The 15,794-nt window shown below is 41.1% G+C and overlaps 1 protein-coding gene and 1 long non-coding RNA gene across 9 annotated transcripts in view; one reads left to right on the top strand and one right to left on the bottom strand.

Moving 5' to 3' along the window:
* TUBGCP2 (tubulin gamma complex component 2) overlaps positions 1-15,794 on the bottom strand; it is a 91,687-nt gene that overhangs the window by 75,242 nt on the left and 651 nt on the right. For 3 of the 8 annotated variants that reach the window (XR_012159936.1, XM_073353110.1, XM_073353114.1), the window contains exons 1-3: positions 15,663-15,792; positions 11,873-12,030; positions 2,660-2,788 (exon numbers count right to left, since the gene is read on the bottom strand). Coding sequence is in view for 5 of the 8 variants with exons in the window: in XM_073353110.1 (XP_073209211.1) it covers positions 2,660-2,788; positions 11,873-12,030; positions 15,663-15,756 (381 nt within the window). In the remaining 3 variants the exon portion in view is untranslated. Of the gene's footprint in view, positions 1-1,009; positions 1,101-2,659; positions 2,789-11,872; positions 12,031-13,259; positions 13,342-15,662; positions 15,793-15,794 lie in introns of those variants that run through there. The other 5 variants (XM_073353113.2, XM_073353112.2, XM_073353111.2 and 2 more) reach the window with 5 other exon arrangements.
* LOC140914677 (uncharacterized) lies at positions 582-10,132 on the top strand. The gene is made up of 3 exons (XR_012159937.1): positions 582-808; positions 9,221-9,457; positions 9,742-10,132. It is a non-coding gene; the product is annotated as an uncharacterized LOC140914677 (long non-coding RNA).

The following is a 15,794-nucleotide window of genomic DNA, read 5'->3' as shown; positions in this document are numbered from 1 at the left end:
AAGGGATGTAAAATGTTTACCGGTTAACTGGTAAGCATTAGTCTTACCTGTTAACCCACCTTAACTGTTAACCCCCGCCAGCCCCAGCTGGTTAATCATTTAAACGAAATATATTAATCATTTAAACGGTTAACTTTTTAAACAGTATTTACATCCCTATGCAAGATCCTCTTTTTAGTGTTGCCATGGCAAGCAAAAACATACATTTGTGTGACATTAAGGTCACTAAGTTAAACATTCAAAAACAGTTTCCTGTCTGTTAGATGTATGCCATAAAACAAACAGTAATATATTAAGATATATATTTTAAAAGAAACTGGACTATAACGAACTCTAGGTACCTTGTAATTGAGTTAAATTTAGTGAGAATTTTTTTCATTTCTTGACTTCTGGGCATTTAACGTGCAATGTGAATGCTACATTAACATAATTTTTTCTACCCCTCACCCCCTTTTTCAAAGAGGAAATTGTTGGGATATGTAAGGGTTAAGTAAAGACCTGGGAAACTGCTGGTATGCTGACATGGTATTAGGGGGTAGAAGCACAGGCACCATTTCTGCACTTGATAGATAAAGTGCTATCCCTCTCCTTTCCCTTCTGCTTGTTAAGGATTGATAAGCACTGCAGCTGCATAAGGAATGTGGGGCTCTAAAGGATATGCTTTGTGTAAAGCAGTGTTATCTTCCCCCCCCTTCCTTTCCCAGCTACATAAATGAGCTCGGGGTCATGGCCCCTTCCTCCCTTCCCTGTGAGCTGCTGATCAAGAGAATTTGTGCCTGCAATTACTGCAAAGAAACAGATCTTCAAGGTAAAATTGCCTGTAGAATATGCTTAATGCTGTAAACAGTAAACAGGGGCAGGGATAATTATATTCCGTATATACCTATTAATATTCATTGTATGGGCATTCATATTACTCAATAAGGGTTTTGGGAGTGTTCTAGTAAATGTAGGTATTTACATACTAACTTAGATAAAAAGAGTTTGCTGTAACTAATTCAGTGCTTACTCAACAATTGGGTCGAGGGGAACAAGTACCGCAACAAAGAAGCCCGTCTACTCAATCCGCCTCTGGGTCCTCCTGCTCATTCTCTAACAGAAATCACAAAGGAAAAAGGGAGGAAAAAAGCTCCAAAGGGGTGCACTTTACAAGCTCTGTAGATGTGGCACTTACAAGGACACAGCAATTTAAAAATCACAATTTTCTTTGCATTTTTTCACCTTCTATTGTTTCAAATAACCTCCCAGACAACTGTAACAGAGAACGGAGGAGAAAAAGTCTCTTTCTGTATGTTTACTCTGTGCATTTGACAACCCTTCCTGTATTTATCTTTACTCTTTCCCTGATGTAGCCAGTTAGAAACAATAGATGAAACTGTGGATTTCTCACAAAGGAATAGAGAGATTAATTTTTTTAAAAAACAACAAACAACAGCAACAAAGAAAACAGAAGATAAGATTCTGAAACCAAGAAATTGTCAGGGGTATTAGCGGCAGGGAGAGTACCTGTAACTCCTTTCAATTTGTTTAAAAAAAAAAAACTGAGATGATTTCAGCTACACTGTGTTCGTTTACTGGTTCACATTGCAAATACCAAGAGTGCAGGACTTGTAATATGCAGTGAGACGTGCTTGAAGAGTGCGTTTGAAAAAAACAAAATTAAGATTTATAGCACAAAACTTTCAACAAAGAGAGACGTCAGTGTTTAAATTTTTTTATGTTTTAGTTTTTTTTCACAGAAAACAAACACTTTAGGGCATGAGGTTATCTCCCCAGGAAACTAACTGCTGAAGTCTTGAAGGTCAGAATTCTCAAAAGTGACCTCTGGTTTTGGGTGCCCAACTTTGAAGCACTTGGGAATGAATCAACAGGACCTGCAGATGCAGCCATGGGTGCTTAAAGCTTCTGTAAATCAGGGCCAACATGTGTCAAGCTGGCCATCTAAAAATGGAGACATCCAATATAAGAAGCCACTTTTGAAAAATTTCAGCCATTAAGTTTACTTTGTTGAAGATTTCCAGATAAGTTTTAAGAAGAAAAAATTTCTGCATTCAAAATCTATCTGCAGATCAAGTTTTGTACACTGAGTACTTTCTCCACAGATATTAGTTCAGACTCTAACTAAGGCCCCCAAATCCTGCAATATAATCTGTATGCTTACATCCACATGGAACAGAAATGAAATCAATGGGGCTCTGCTTGGACACAAGAGTTATCCTGTGCAGAACAGATTGCAGGATCAGGGCCTTAGCAGTGCAGTGATGAGCATAAGAGAAGACCTGTTCTGGTGAAATGTCCAATTTTTAAATGCTTAGAACTGTTATTTTTCTAATTGTATACATATTATGCACAAAGACATCTTAACATCTTCTCAGAGTGTAAAATGTATGTTTTTTACCCTTATATAATTCAAAATAGCTTGAATGGATTTTTCTCAAAATCAAAATTAAAATTCATGTCTAGACCCAAAAAAAAACTTGCTGGGAAACAGGGGGTTAAAATGAATGCCCTCACATACTCTATTGTAATCGTAACTAGTTGGTTCAGATATGTTTATCTGAACAGCTTCTTAATAGGGTTTACTATAATCAGAAATCATTGTTGCTACTTCCAAATATTATGTATCAGACTGACAGAAACGCAGAAACAAATATGCTACCTCTTTGTCTTCTGTGAGCTTTGACAGCAGATACACCAAAGGATCTAGATTTCTCGTATTTTTAGATTTCAGCTCATCATACTTCTTTAAAAAATCTTCTGGAGTTCGAGAAAATTCTGCTATTTTAACCTGTAAAACATCATATAATAATACAAGTTAAGTACTTAAACATAAAGTTTAGCATTTTAGGAGAAAGTTTCAAATGCACTATTTAGAAGAACAAAGAAAATGTCAAATCTTGGCTTTGGTGTTTGTCAAATGGGGCTACCTTTGCATACCCAACTTTACAAAGAGCCACAGAGGTGCTGTGCAAAAACCAGTATGTGATCATATACCATAAACACTTGTTCATAAGCCGAATATTTTTGTTAAAAAAGCGACACATCAAAGAGCGGGGGTTGACTTATAAATGGGTCTACACCAAAAATTTATGATTTTAAACTCTATGGAATCATTTAATTGAATATCTAATATATTGTCGCTTTGTTTACCTGGAGCGTCTGCAGGCATGGAGCCCCTCAACTCTCTGTGGCTGCGGTTCACCATTCCCAGCCAATGGGAGCTGCGCGAAGTGGCTGGGAACGGCGAAGCACGGCCACAGGGAGCTGAGGGGCTCCATGCCTGCAGATGCTCCAGGTAAACAAAATGTCCCAACCTGCCAGCGACTTACACTGACAGGCTGGGCGCCAAAGTTTGCCAACCCATTTATTGATGTCAATACTGCAGCCTTTTAAAGTTGCAAAGGCTTTGTTTAGTGGACTAGACTGGCTTGAAAGGAATACTAAAAGAGCAGTGCTGCAGATCTGCATGACATTTGACCGATGCATTTCACAAAATGCTATGCCTTACAAGCCAATCAGAAAAATACAATGAACAATAGTACTATAGCACTGGTGTCAGTCTGCTACTGTATAATTTGATCTCTTCATGCACTTCTACCAATGGACCCCATAAGTCTCTAGCCAATATGAAAATATAACATGCAGAATCGATGGAATCTCTAATAAAATTGAAATAGCCTCTTATCCCCACAGACATGCCAATCTACAGGGCTGCTTTGAAATAAGCAAAGAACAATAATAATTTGACAGTGATAAAGCAGGTGGCATTCCTATATAAAGTCCTACAAAATCTATAACTACAATAATAATAATCTATTTTCATACTAGTATTTAAAATGAACAACGGTGAAATCAAAAGAAAAAGGTCTGCTTATCACACAGCATTCAAACTTAAAGTTGTTGAATATGCAGAAGCAAACAATAATTGTGCCGCTGCTCGTAAATTATGTATCAATGAGAAGTAAGAGAATGGCGAAAAAATAAAACAACACTAAAAGACATGCCAAGAAGCAAGAAAAAATGTCCAACAAGGTGCGCTTTATTTCCTGAGCTAGAGAAAGATCTCAGTAATTGGGTTGTTGAATGTCGACAAAATGGGTACATTGTCACTAGAACTGGAATTCGTCTGCGTGCTCTGCAAATGTTGAAAGATGACAAACACAAGGCAGTAAAGCCATCAATGTTTGTTGCATCAGCAGGTTGGTATACTCGCTTCAGGAACCATCATAGCCTCTGTCTTCGTCAGCGAACAAAGAAAGAGCAAAAGCTGCTGAGAGATCTGGAAGTAAAAATCGAATCTTTCCAAAGGTTTATTATAAAATATCGAAAGGAATATGCATTTGAACTGTCACAAATAGGAAATATGGACAAAACACCGGTGACATTCTATCTCCCGAGCAACAGAACGGTGTTGGTGAAAAAACAGTTTTAATTAAAAGCACTGGCCATGAAAAAAATTCATTTTACGGTGGTTTCATCGTGTTCGGCAAATGCATCAAAGCTCCCTCTTATTGTTATTTTTAAAAGAAAAACCTTGCCTAAAAACATGAAATTTCCTGCTGGTGTCCTCATATGAGCACACAAAAAGGGATGGATGGCTGAAAGTGGGACTACTGAATGGCTGGAAAAAGCGTGGAATAAGAGATCAGGTGCACTTTTCAAGAAACCTGATATGCTCGTTTGGAACATGTTCAGGGCATACAAGACGGATGAGGTGAAAAATGTGGCCAAAAATATGAAAACTACTTTGGCTGTAATACCTGGAGGCTTAAATTCAGTTCTACAACTGCTTGATGTCTGCCTGAACAAACCTTTTAAAGACAGACTATGCAAAATGTGGTCTGAATGGATGTGCTCAGGTATGGTGAAGTTGACAAAAGGCAGGAATCTTATGAAGCCCGAAATCAATCTGGTCGCCCAGTGGATCTAGGACGCGTGAGTGTCCATTCCCTCAGAAATGATAGAAAAATCATTTAGGAAATGCTGTATCAGCAATGCACTCGACGGGTCAGAAGATGATGCCATATTTGATAATGACACAACAGAGGCTGATGATGAGAAGGAATCTGAGTCTGAAGACAACACTGCCGACATGTACAATGACAATGCAGGTACAGCTGTGACTGAAGCAGAGTTTAATGAACTGTTTGGTGAATCAGAGACTGATTCAGACTTTGAAGGATTTTAAAACTTTTTAAAGTCTCATATTGTTCTAAGTTACTTGTTTTAAATATCCATTTACTGATTTTAAATATGGACTGTAATTTTGAAGGTGAATACATATTTGTTCAGTTATTATTATAACAATAAAAGGTTTTTCGTTATATTAAAATAATTCTAGCAAAACTTTTGAGTGTTTCTTGTGACTCCAGCTTTTAAAATATAGCAGGGGTTGGCAAACTTTGGCTCCCGGCCTGTCAGGGTAAGCCACTAGCGGGTCAGGACGTTTTGTTTACCTGGAGCGTTCACAAGCACGGAGGCCCTCAGCTCCCAGTGGTCGCAGTTTGCCGTTCCCAGGCAATGGAGCTCCGGGAACAACAAACTGTGGCCACTGGGAGCTGAGGGGCTCAGTGCTCGTGAACGCTCCAGGTAAACAAAACGTCCCGACCCGCCAACGGCTTACCCTGATGGGCCAGGAGCCAAAGTTTGCCAACCCCTGAAATATAGGGTCGGCTTATGAAAGGGTCATACAGTTTTTACTATTTTTACCTATCCATCTTGGGGGGTCAGCTTATAAATGAAGGGGCTAATGAATGAGTATATACGGCAACTAAAGACTATAAAAATGCATATGCACAAGTGCAAGGAGTAAGCTTACATGTGTATGACAAAATACACCCCTGCGTCCAAACTCTACACACTACTGTAATAATGTTTGTATAAGATATGCCTTGTGAGGCATCATTTAAAAACTCATAATTTGCTGATCAATAATGTCATGGCAAAATGCACATAGCAACATTATATGTAAAGTTATAAACATAAACTGAAATCATGACTGAAGTATTTTTCCCAGATAAGTCTGGGGAGTGGCTAAGCCACTTTCTTGGAGACAAAGGGCAAGCTGATGCTTCAGCCAGGTGTCAACAAGGCTGATGGACCATTACCTCCTGAGTGGCCATTCCTTGGCAAGGAAGAGAGCAGGGACAAAAATCTACATTTTAGCAAAGACACAGCATGGACTTTCCTTTCCTCACTAGACTGCCTGTCATCTTGCTCCCAGCTGGAAACGCTCCTCAAAGGGGAGACAGGACTATAAAAAGAAAGGGCACGCACCCAAGACACCCTCCTCTCTCTCCCCTGTCTCTCTCTGGCATTGCACCTAAGATGACAAAAGAAAATGGCAGTTGAACTCGGGGAGGGTGCGGGGGGTGGAGGGTCTTGACCTAAGAGTTTGATCAGTAATCTGCTGGACCATGTGCTAAGAAACTTTGCTTGAGCATCAGGTTATGTCTACACTATGGACCTTACAGCGGCACAGCTGTACTGCTGCAGCTGTGCCACTGTAAGGTCTCCCATTTAATCGCTCTGTGCTGGCAGGAGAGAGCTCTCCTGCCAGCATAATTAAACCACCCCCAACAAGTACAGTAGCTATGTCGGCCGGACAGTGTCTCCCGCCAACATAGTGCTGTCCACATTGGCACTTTTGTCAGCGAGACTTATGTCGGTCAGGGGTGTGTTTTCATAACATCCCCTCACAACAAAAGTTTTGCGAACAAAAGTGCTAGTGCAGACAAAGCTTAATATAGTTTCTTCAAACAGACACTACTAACTGGCATGATTATATTATGTTATTTTGACAAATAATATGCAGAATTTTAAATTATTATGTGCAGAAATTTTATTTTTTTTTGGCACAGAATTCTCCCAGGAGTAACTCTTCATACAGTTCTTTTAACTATATGGAATTGTATGGAATTTCCAGGATCTAAAAATAAAGAGTGAAAATAAAGATATACCGTCATCTGCAACTATCTGCTAGAAAGAAATAGAATACTGGGGTCTCTTACTGACTCTGGGTGAGGAATATGGTCCAGTTGTTAAAGTAACAGACTAAGTTAGGGTTCTACTTATTTATTTAATGTTGTTTATATTTACAAAATTCTCATTCACCTGTGGATCTCAAAATTCTTTGCAAAGATAGGTATACAGAATATCCCTATTATAAGACACCATGGCCAAGATCTGGCATATTTTTTCTGAAAGACAGTGTGGCTAAATGAATGAGTTACAGATCTAGGTTCTGATCCAGGTTCCTTCAGAGAGGGCCTTGTACAAACTCTAAACTCCAGATTCCCTCCCCATTTTACAGACAGGGTATGATACCTATACTCTAGGCCAGGGGTGGGCAAACTACGGCCCAGGGGCTGTACCCAGCCCTTCAGACATTTTAATCTGGCCCTCAAGCTCCCACCAGGGAACAGGGTCCGGGGCTTGCCCCTCTCCATCGCTCCAGCCGGGGAGCGGGGCTCAGGGCTTGCCCCACTCTGTGCGTGCCATAGCTCCGTGCAGCTCCCAGAAGCAGCGACGTGTCCCCACTCCAGCTCCTATGCATAGGGGCAGCCAGGGGGCTCCGCACGCTACCCCCGCAGCTCCCATTGGCCAGGAACCATGGCCAATAGGAGCTGCAGGGGCGACGCCTGCGGACGGGGCAGCGTGCAGAGCTGCCTGGCCACGTTGCTGCGTAGGAGCTGGAGACGGGACATTCCGCTGCTTCCGGGAGCTGCGTGAGGTAAGCGCCACCAGGAGCCAGCACCCCATACCCTCTGCTGTGCCCCGACCCCCTGCCCCAGCCCAGACCCCTTCTCGCCCTCTGAACCCCTCGGTCCCAACCCCGAGTACCCTCCTGCACCTCCAACCCCTCATCCCCAGCCCCACCCCAGAGCCCACACCCCCAGCCAGAGCCCTCAACCCCCCCCACCCCCCCGCATCCCAACACCCTGCCCCAACCTGGAGCCCGCTCCTGCACCCTGAACTCCTCATTTCTAGCCTCACTCCACAGCACACATCCCCAGCCAGAGCCTGCACCCCAACCCCCAATTTCATGAGCATTCATGGCCCACCATACAATTTCCATACCCAGATGTGACCCTCAGGCCAAAATGTTTGCTCACCCCTGCTCTAGGCAGTAGGAAAGCATGAGGTCATGCTCAACAACAGGGGTGTGAATTGCACAGAACTATTAATGATCATAAGTGGAAGAAGTGAGGCAAGAACTCATTGTCTCCTGGCCTTCCTCTAGGCCAAATGGTACTCTCTTGGGTGCCGGGGGGCGGGGGGGAAGAAGAGTAAAGAGGGGGAAAGCAGCAACAGCAGAAACTCTATACTCGTACTCAAGATTCTCCTGTTTATGAATCCAAGGATAGCATTAGCCTTTTGGGCCACAGCACTATACTGAGAGCTGATGTTCAGCTAGTTATCCACCACCAACCCCAAGTCCTTCTCAAGAGTCACTGCTTCCCAGGATAGAGTCCCCCATCATATCAGCCAGGGTGGATAAAATTCAATGATTTTTTTTTAAAAATCTGATTTCTTTTATTTAAATCAAATTTTTTTGATAAAATGTTTTTTGAGGAAAAAACCTATCTAAAGATACATTATAGCTCAAAAATATCTCATCATGGAATAGGGATTATAAATTCTATAGTATGAGACAATATATTCATGTAATGTTTAAGAAAAATTTTGTAAATGAATTCCAGCAGTTCATGGATTAGAGACCCAATTTTACGGGGCTCCAGGGGCTTCTGTATAGTTTATTTAGGTTAATCTTTCTATCTACCCAATGGGACTCATGGCTCAGTCTAGAAGATACCATCAGAGATGCTTAGTTTTGCAGTTCTCAGACTGTGGATTTGTGTTTCCAGAGATAACATGCTTGTTAACAGCAAAAATGTTTCTAAACAAATAAATAAATAATATAAAGAGGTGAGAAATAACAGACCTCAACCTTATTGTCCCTCTACAATTTGTGTACACAGAGTCAATCCCTTACCTCTCTCTAAAAGTGCAAAGTTTCAAAAAGTTCAATGAATAGAAAATTGTTGGAGGCGAAATAGATCTGGACAAGGAGAAGAAGTCTGGAGATAAATGTGAGAAGGGAGGAATAGGCAGTAGAAACAAAAGGGAAACTGTTTGAGCAGCATATTCCAGAAGTCTTGAGGTCTTTCTGAGTGTAGCCTTCATTGATTTGAGATCTACCATACCATTCTCTCATTAGAAAGAAAAATCTACAATGGCAGCAGGCCGTAAAAGAGAGACCCAGTTTGACAACATTTAAATGTAGTTCCTCTACCCTTGGGTAAGGCAGGCATGCGTGCAAAATGCAAACAGTGCAACAAAGAAATGCAAGGCCTGGTTGCCTGAATAAAACAACATCATGAGAAGTGTTCCATCCCATGAGGGAGCTGCGCTGAAGATGATGAAAGGAACATGTCTGAACATTCAGGATCTTCAGGTTGGTAAACTTTTTTTATTTCATACTTCTTTCTTAAGGACTGCCTGTCTTCCTTCTGGACTATTCTTGAATTCTCATGTTTGAGCAAAAAATATAGTTATTACTCTATGGTACTATCATTTTAGATGCAGTTGCGAAAAAAAATAAATAGCTGAAATAGGCAGATCTTCCTTTTACAATTTCACCTTTAAAGTAGTACTAAGTGTCAGTGAATGCAATGAGTAATACTAAATGAGCAGTATGGTAATAATAATTAAATAACTGCATTGACTTATTTTGTTTAGGAGAATCCATCCTCAACACACAGGATTCTGAAGACTATCCACCTTCAAGATCACCATCATTTTCTATAGTTTCAGAGTTATCTGCCCATGATAGTGTTTCAGTCACATCATGTATGTCACATAGCCACAGTATATCACCTGTAGCAAAAAGAAAAAAAAAACTCCATCATCCGGAAACAACCACAGATAAGTTTATGATAAGAACGAGCAGATTAAAAAAAGAGGTAATCAATGAAAAAACTGCCTGGTTTGTTTATGAAACAAACTCTCCTTTCTTTCTGACTGAGAACCCACACTTCATTAACTTGGTTTAGTCATTAAGACCAGGATATAGTCCACCCAACAGAGCAGATATTGCAGGCAAATTGCTGGATAAAATGTATGAAAGAGAAGTTGAGCAGTGTGCAAAAGGTATAGAGGGTAAAATTGTTAACCTGAGTCTTGATGGGTGGAGCAATGTCCACAATGATCCTGTCGTATGTGCTTGTGTGACAACAGAAGAAGGGAATGCCTTCCTTACAGAAACAATTGATATATCAGGAAATGCACACACAGCAAAACAGAATGTCTAGTACGCAGCTTGGTCACAGACAATGCTGCAAATGTATCCAAGATGAGAAGAAGTTATTTAGAAGAGAGTCCCAAACTAATAACATACAGTTGCAGTGTTCATTTGATGCGCCTCCTAGCCAAAGACATCAGTGTTCCAGAAATAAAGGCTAACGTTGTTGAAATTGCAAAATACTCCCGTAACAATCACTTTGCAGCAGCTGCTCTGAAAAAAGTGGGAGGAACCAAACTAACTCTCCCATAAGACGTGTGATGGAACTCAGTAGTGGTCTGTTTTGAGCACTATATCAAGAACTGGCCTACCCTGATGACAGTTTGTGAACAAAATCATGAAAAAATAGATGGCACTGTCACAGCCAAAGTCCTCAACATTGGGCTTAAGAGAAATGTTGAACACATGCTGAGTACCGTGAAGCCTATTTCGTAGCCCTGAACAAAGCGCAGGGAAATAGCTGTTTTATTACTGACTCTGTTGAAATTTGGAAAGAACTGAGTGAGATCCTAAAAAGAGAAATATGCAATGACAGAGTTAAATTACAAACATTAAAAAAATGAATGGGACAAGCACTATCTCCAGCTCATTTTCTTGTAAATATTCTCAATATTCGGTGCCAGGGTCAAACCTTAAATGCTGAAGAGGAGGAATTGGCTATGACATGGACATCCAGCGATCATCCCTCCATAATGTGAACTATGATGAACTTCAGAGCTAAGGGTGAACCATTCAAGAAATCCAGAATACATAACATTGTTGTTTTAGTTAAACAAAACAATTTAAATGTCTGTCTGATGATGTTCTCCTCCTAATACAGCGTGGCAAGGAAATCCTCCAAATATTAATGATTAACCTGTTGAATTGAAGATAGTTCACCTCCTAATGACTTCACAACTACCTGCTTCAATTACCTTTTGTAAATGAAATAATCAAACAATCATTCATTTTCTGATATAGCTGTAAAACTAATCTGAAAAGTTTTCAAAATAAATCACTTTAAAAACATATAGTGTAACCTTCTAAAAATGAAACTACAACTTGGAGAGAGATGTAGAAACATATGTATTAAGGTTATAATAACCAACAAGAATAAATGCACTTTTATGTAGAAATCCATGATTAAATTGAATCTTCCTGACGAGTGATTTAGATCAAATCCACCCTGATATCAGCATGGCCTTTATTCTTTGTTCCTAGATGTATACATTACATGTCATTATTAAATAGTATATCATTTGATAGCGCTCATCTTACCAAGCAATCCAGATTGCTCTGCATCAGTGACCTGTCCTCTTCATTATTTACCACTCCCCCAATTTTTGTGTCATCTGCACACTTTATCAGTGATGATTTTATATTTTCTTCCAGGTCATTGATAAAAATGTTAAATAGCATAGGGCCAATAATGATCCCTGTGAGCCCGCACAAGACACAACCCTGTTGGATGACAATTCCCTGTTTATGGTTACACTTTGAGACCTGTCACCTAGTCACACTCCAATTAAGAAAAAAATGCATTTCAATCATCACTGCAGCCTAGCAGCGAGTAAACCCAAATTAACTCACCTTAGCACTGTGTGCAGAGACAGTTGTGGTAACATAAGGGGTTCGGTTCTTTTGCAGAAGATCTATGTACACTTCAGCTCCTTCCTCTCTATGAACACGTAGCAGGCTTAACAGCTCATTCACATCATGGTGAATGCGGAATTCACTCATGCTTCCACCTAGGGTTACAGATTTCACAGTACACTGAATGCAAAACACAACAGATGATCCTTACCACTAAAATTCAAAGCTAATCAACAAGGGTAAAAAAGTTCAAAATTGCCTTAGTGGCCTAGGAGACCAAGTCTCATTTTCAAAAATGACTTTGGCACTTCAGAGCTTAAATTTCCTTGAAAGTTAATGTAATTTAGACTCTTCAGTACCTAAATCATTTTTGAAATTGGGACTTAGAGCTTGTTTACACATGGCTATGACTACACTACAGAACTCAGCGCTGCTAGTGCAGAGGCTCGTAGTTATGTCAGCAGGAGAAGCTCTCCCACCGACATAGCGCTGTCCACACCGGAGCTTAGGTCGGTTTAATTTACATCACTCAACGGGGTGGTTTATTCACACTCCTGAACGACATAACTTATACCAACTTAAGCTGCAGTGTGTACATAGCCATGGAGTTGTGCAGAAATAACAGTTTTTGCATAACTCTATGTGTGGACGCTTTTTCTGGAATAATAGTGCTTTATTCCTCTTTAGTTCAATCCACTTTTAAATTGTATTAAACTAAACAGGAACAAGGCACACACATTCTTGAATAAGTGTGTCCATCCATAGCTGTCCCTGAATAGTTCCATGTATAAACAATAGTTCCTAAGCCCCTTAGGCACTTTTGAAACTTTTACCCCACAGCTTTGTAGTATGCAGAGTACAGGCTCTACTCCGCAGAGGTTAAATTTGAAGGTGCTGCTGCAGGCTTCTGAAGGCTGGATTAATTATACTTACATCAAAATAAAAAAATCCTTTGGAATTCACACCTTGTTATTTTTATGCAAGTATGAGTTTGGTCAGTGATTTCGGAATAACTGTCCATATACAGACTTGTACCAAAATCACAAAAGATGTGACTTAAAACTGAGTTAGGCCTTGTCTATCTGAGGGAAATTGACCAGGATAGCTATTTCAGAAAAATTATGCCAGTATAATTTAGCTTTGTGTAAACAGATATGTGGACACAGTTGGCAACGGGCTTTGTTGCAAGGATAGGTTCCTGGGTTAGCGGTTCTGCTGTGTGGTTGCTGGTGAGAATTTGCTTCAGGTTGGGGGGCTGTCTGTCCATTAACCCAGGAACCTATCCTTGCAACAAAGCCCGTTGCCAACTGTGTCCACATATCTATTCAGGGGACACCATCATAGGGCCTAATCACATCAGCCACACTATCAGAGGCTCATTCACCTGCACATCTACAAATGTGATATATGCCATCATGTGCCAGCAATGCCCTTCTGCCATGTACACTGGCCAAACCGGACAGTCTCTACGTAAAAGAATAAATGGACACAAATCAGACATCAAGAATTATAACATTCAAAAACCAGTAGGAAAACACTTCAATCTCTCTGGTTACTCAATTACAGACCTAAAAGTGGCAATTCTTCAACAAAAAAACTTCAAAACCAGACTCCAACGAGAGACTGCTGAATTGGAATTAATTTGCAAACTGGACACCATTAACTGAGGCTTGAATAAAGACTGGGAGTGGATGGGTCATTACACAAAGTAAAACTATTTCCCCTTGTTTATTTCCCCTCCTACTGTCCTTGTCAACTGCTGGAAATGGCCCACCTTGATTATCACTACAAAAGGCTCCCTCCCCCCACTCTCCTGCTGGTAATAGCTCACCTTAAGTGATCACTCTTGTTACAGTGTGTATGGTAACACCCACTGTTTCATGTTCTCTATGTATATAAATCTCCCCACTGTATTTTCCACTGAATGCATCTGATGAAGTGAGCTGTAGCTCACGAAAGCTTATGCTCAAATAAATTTGTTAGTCTCTATGGTGCCACAAGTACTCCTTTTCTTTTTGCAAATACAGACTAACACGGCTGCTACTCTGAAACCTGTTATTCTGAAATAGTGACAGTAGCCAATTTCTACATGTAGACTAGCTGTTATTGATTACAGTGGAAAAGCTAGAGAAAGAAAAGTATTTCCTTTCCTTTGCCTCTCAGCCTCTGCCTACTTTGTCTCTTCATCTGATGACCAGATCTCTAAGCTCCCCATTAGTTACACTGACTCAACCATAAAGTATGCTTGGGGAGACAGTCTCCCATTGAAGGGGGAGGAAGCCCTCTAGAGGCTAAATGGCAGGAAGGCAGCTAACCATCAGTTTACACTAGCAAGTCTGCATGTCAAATAGGAAACATCTTGACCAAAGACACAAAACTGAAAAGCCCCGTTAAGCAGGAAATGGTATTTAAATAATGGGCATATACTGAACAGCTGAATACTGGCAACAAGATACAAAGGTGATGGGCATGGTACAGAGACACAGATTTGATTACAAAGAGCAAAATGCTCCAAGATCTGCAGGGTCTTTCTCTAAACCAATATTCTGCTCTACATATATGCTTGGATCGCAGAGTGAGGTCTTGTCTAGACTAGGGTTTGGAAGTTTTTAACTAACACATGTTAATAACCCAAACATCTTCCAAATCCAAATCTAGAAAAGCCCTGGGAGAAAAGAGTAGCACAGCAGATCTTCTCATCTTTAGAGAGTCAAGGGTAAAAATGTGTCCAGTTTCTACTTATCACAGTTCCACACATTTTCTTGCAACTTCAAATATAGTAACAACTAATGGGAAAGAGATAACTGAATCCTCACACAGTTATTCTGAAATTAGCATAATTTTTTAATATACTTAGCTAACCTCACTGGGAATGTCAATCAAACCCACCCACTCAAGAAAGTAACATACTAACAGTAAATCTGTGGGAAAATAAGACTGAGGGGAACCTGGTGGATTTATTTCACAACAGGATTTGACCTGTAAAGAAAACAGAAATACATCTGGAGTTTTGGCGAGGAGGAAACAGCGACTGATTTTGACTTATTGTCAGTAGATATCCTTACATACCAGCATAAATTAGACAGTACAGGACCAGGCAAAGAGAAGATGAAAGGAGCAGAGAGAGAGAGAGAGAGACTGCATAAAAACAAAAGATGATACTTCAGCTAATAATTTTAAAAGATCCAAATAAAATCCAGACAGAGAACAAACTCTTAGAATAATGGGACCAAAGGTCCTGTCACATTAATTCAGATTAAGGTAAGTGAGGTAATAATGTGCACTAGTTTGGTGGGAAAGATATTCCCACAGAATTAGAGCTAACTTTGATCCCTGCAGGCAGTAGTGGGGCTCCTCCATAACCAAGAGCAGTGACACAACCAAAATGCTATAGCCAGGGGGGCTAGAAATCACCTGGTAGACAAACTAAGCAGGGAGCGCCTCTCTCTATTGGGTGAGCCCCGTGCCTGAACCTCTAAAGGAAATCTCTGGTCAAGAAAGCCTTTCTACACCTCTGCACGGACACTACTGTCATGCACCTGCTCGCCCCAGAAGATACGGTAATAAACAAATCAAAGACCAACAAGAACCCAAGCGGGCGTAGGGCCAGAGACCCCCCGAGTCGTAATGTTGCTATTGGTTTCGGCGGGAGGTCAGATCCCCTTGGGGATCAGTGCCACCGCGCAGAGCCAGCTCCCCATGCCCGCCGCGTTGCTACGACGGAAACGGCTACCCCAGGCCCGCCGTTGCTGTGGGGTCCCCAACCGAGGCCCAGGTTCCCGCTCACCCCCTAGCGCCGGCGACAATCGCTCTGCAGCCTGCCTTGCGCTGAGGGCCGCGGGGAGGGGCGTATGGGACAAGGCCGAGCTCCCAGCCCTCATGCGTCCCACCGCCCGCGCCCGCTTCGCTTCGCTGGAAA

The sequence above is a fragment of the Lepidochelys kempii genome, chromosome 7 (genome assembly GCF_965140285.1).
Source record: "Lepidochelys kempii isolate rLepKem1 chromosome 7, rLepKem1.hap1, whole genome shotgun sequence".
Classification (NCBI taxonomy): domain Eukaryota; kingdom Metazoa; phylum Chordata; order Testudines; family Cheloniidae; genus Lepidochelys; species Lepidochelys kempii.
This window is presented reverse-complemented; position numbering and strand designations above follow the sequence as displayed.